Source organism: Cynoglossus semilaevis, chromosome 14, assembly GCF_000523025.1.
Source record: "Cynoglossus semilaevis isolate Cse_v1.0 chromosome 14, Cse_v1.0, whole genome shotgun sequence".
In the NCBI taxonomy this organism is placed as follows: Eukaryota; Metazoa; Chordata; class Actinopteri; order Pleuronectiformes; family Cynoglossidae; genus Cynoglossus; species Cynoglossus semilaevis.
The window spans coordinates 28,594,682-28,598,039 of NC_024320.1; the positions used below are offsets into that span (position 1 = coordinate 28,594,682).

The following is a 3,358-nucleotide window of genomic DNA, read 5'->3' on the forward strand; positions in this document are numbered from 1 at the left end:
TCGTCAACAGTTGGTCCATCCTGTGTTCTCCATGTTGGGTTAGAGTACTGTAGTACTGCAGTACTGTAGTACTCTACCCACAAATTATATTTGTCAATACCTTTATTTTTCTGGGGAAATTCTTTATGGTTTTTATTTTCACAGGTTCCTTCTCCCAGTTGAATTCTCTCTGTACATGAATCTGTTATCGTCACCTTTTTTTCTCCCTTTTTTATTCTTGATGTATTTTGTCGAGTGGCTCATTTGGTTTTGGAGACTTTATTCCACTCTCTAATTTTATTTTATTTTTTTCTTTCGAGGTTTTCAACGAGATCGACATGGAGTCTCACCAGGAGTGCGCCTACGACCACTTGGAGGTCCACGACGGACAGGACGCCCACGCTCCGAGTCTCGGTCGCTTCTGTGGCACCAAGAAACCGTCGCCGCTCATTTCTAGTGGCGACAAGATGTTCCTGAGGTTTTACTCAGACAACTCGGTGCAGAAGAGAGGCTTTGAGGTTTCATACGGAGCAGGTGGGTGAAGCAGCCTCCCCGAAAATATGTCAATTAATTGGAAGAAAAAAAAGAAAAAAGAATGTCCCTCGAGGAGAGCGTAGACTTCTAAATATGTGGTATTTGAAGAATGGGTTCCTTCTCCGTCGTCTGTTGCCCAAAAATCGACATTCTTTCCTCACTTTAACGAGTTCCTCATTCTGACCCTCTAATTTTGTGGTGGTGCCTTCACCAGGATGTGGAGGAAGCCTGAGAGCCGAGGTCAAGACAAAGGATCTGTTCTCTCATGCTCAGTTTGGAGATAACAACTACCCCGGTGGCTCCGACTGCCTGTGGGTGGTCACTGCGGAGAAGGGCTACGGCGTGGAGATCATCTTCCAAGTGTTTGAGATCGAGGGGGAGGCCAACTGCGGCTACGACTACGTGGAGCTGTACGACGGCGCCGACGTCAAGTCTCCGCAGCTCGGACGATACTGTGGATCTGGGGTGATGTTTTTTTTTTTTTTTTTAAATGCTGCTTAAACAGCGACAACAATTAACAGAATAACATTTTTTTTATTTCCCCCCCCCCCGACCCCCCAGGCTCCAGATGAGGTCTACTCGGCCGGAGACGCCATCGTTTTAAAGTTTCACTCGGATGACAGCATCAATAAAAAGGGCTTTCATGTTCGCTACACCAGCACAAAGTTCCAGGACACGTTACACGCGAGCAAGTGACTCTCAAAAACCTTTCCCCCCTCTCACCCTCCCCCCCCCAAAAAAAAAAAAAAAAACCTAAATGGAGACTTCACCCCTAGCATTTGGGCGCACACGCCCTTCTCCAGACGAGGAGTGAATGCACGGACTGATACCACAAAACCAACACGCATACTTCACATTCACATCTGCTGCAGAAACTCTGAGTGAGAGAGAGAGAGAGAGAGAGAGAGACTCTCAGTGACGCTCTCTCCTCGTGAGGCTGCACAGCTTGAACACATCGGTTTTAAAAGGGATCGTTTTTGTTGTGGGCGGTGTTTATTCTGCTGATCGTGTTCTAACACTGGCCTCAGATGTACTGCGTACCACGTGTGTGTACTGTGATACTTGATCCGTAGTCGGCTTTTGTTTTATTAACTTTGTGTTTTTTGTTTTTTTATGGCAGAGGTTAAAGAAGTTGACAAATCTCCTGCTCCGTGTCCTGTCCTGTCATTTTACTGACGAAGCTCCGGGTGGTCAGAGGATGCTGGTTCAAATCCAGAGCCCTAGTAGGGACTGTGATCCGTTAATCGACCTAGTGACCCCCCCTGTCCCCCCCCCCCTTCTCCTCAGTGTCTCTGGTGATTCAGGGATGGTCACAATACAGGGAGAAATTTCTGTTGTGGTTAAAAAAAAATTTGGACTAAAAATTCTCAAAATAGTTTCTCTCTATAGTTTCCATAGTTTTTTCTATTGTTCAGAAATGCACATATTGCATTTATAAAAAAATATTTTTGGGGGGATCATTTAGCTTAAATTGTATTGTTTTGTTTTTTTTAATCTCAAAAATGTGCAGTCCCGATGACAGATGGGTTTAAGATCTTTGTCAACTTGGAGCCATTTTCTGTTGGCAGTGGTTGTTAACAGTTAGTCTCCACGGGAGTTGATGTTTTAAGACATTTGGGGTAAAAAAAAACCCACTGTGCAGCTTTTAAAGGGGGGGGGGGGGTAATTAACTTTAATTTACTGAGGTCCAGTCTGTGAAAAACCATCAAGGTGGTGATTAGGGGGAAACCCCAACCCTTTGATGTAACTTTAACTTTCAGTTAAACCACGGCTCCTCTCACTCGCTGACAGTGGAGTCTCTCTGTGAAGCACGGTTGTGATTGGCCGGTAAACATCAAACGGGAAGAGGGGCACCTAATTTTTTACGAACATTTTTAAGATTTTAATTTTTAAGAAATATTACCGATATAAAAGCAAAAAAAAAAAATGTTCTGATGAAATTTTATTTTTTATTTGGTACATGTCCAGATTACACACCATCTGGGTCCATAACTGGGCCGCGACCTGCATATTACTAACCTCTGATTCAGACTGTTTTACAGTGGTGACGTAGAAGACGCTGCGATGTTAACTGGAATGGACAGAATTTTTAAAAAAAAGGAGACGACAAATATGGAGGTAAACATTTATCTCTTCTCTGATTGGTCTGTGTTGAGATGAAAGGTTCGTCATTAATGTGACGTCTGTTTGATCTCATTTACAGTGAAGGACTGCAGGTGAAACTACAGTACTGCAGTTGAGAAAACTGACCCTTCACTTCATGCTGACCAAACAATCAACTGACGCCAAGATGATTTCTCAAGTTTTATTAAAGGTAAGGTTTTCCTTCTTTTTTTTTTTTTTTTTTTTACAAACATCTAGTTGTTATTGGTCAGTGTCACTGAACACACCTCAGGTTTTAACGCCCTCTCATGGTGAAGGCCGGGTTACTGCATGATGATCAAGTATTTTTATGGAAGTACAAGCAGCCGAATACCACGGCAGCGTGTAAAATAATGAGCTACGTCAGTGGTTCTCAAACTGTGGTACGTGTCCCACCGGTGGTACGTGAGCGCTCTCTAGTGGTACGCGGGGGAAATTCATATTTTCACATTTACATTTTCAATGGAATAAATCTGAAACATACCACGCACACGGTGCAGGTGGCACAGAGTATAAAAGGTTTGACAACCACTGATCTACGTCAAAAAAACGGAATTATTTACGACAATCAAAACCGTCATTAGAACAATACGACACCCGTCAATAAAAAAACAAAAACAAAAATCTTTACATTCCTCCGAAAAGTCAGGTTTATAGAATGATTACTAGGTACTGTTTAGAAATGAAAATATAAAAAAATTAT

General features: G+C 42.8%; 1 protein-coding gene across 2 annotated transcripts in view; it reads left to right on the top strand.

Moving 5' to 3' along the window:
• Positions 1-2,601, top strand: part of LOC103390498 (bone morphogenetic protein 1-like) — a 14,989-nt gene extending 12,388 nt beyond the window's left edge. For both annotated transcript variants that reach the window (XM_017038371.2, XM_025062103.1), the window contains exon 19: positions 1,075-2,601. In XM_017038371.2, the coding sequence (XP_016893860.1) occupies positions 1,075-1,209 (135 nt within the window). In that variant the 3' untranslated portion in view covers positions 1,210-2,601. The remainder of the gene's footprint in view (positions 1-1,074) is intronic.
• Positions 2,602-3,358: the final 757 nt, after the last annotated feature.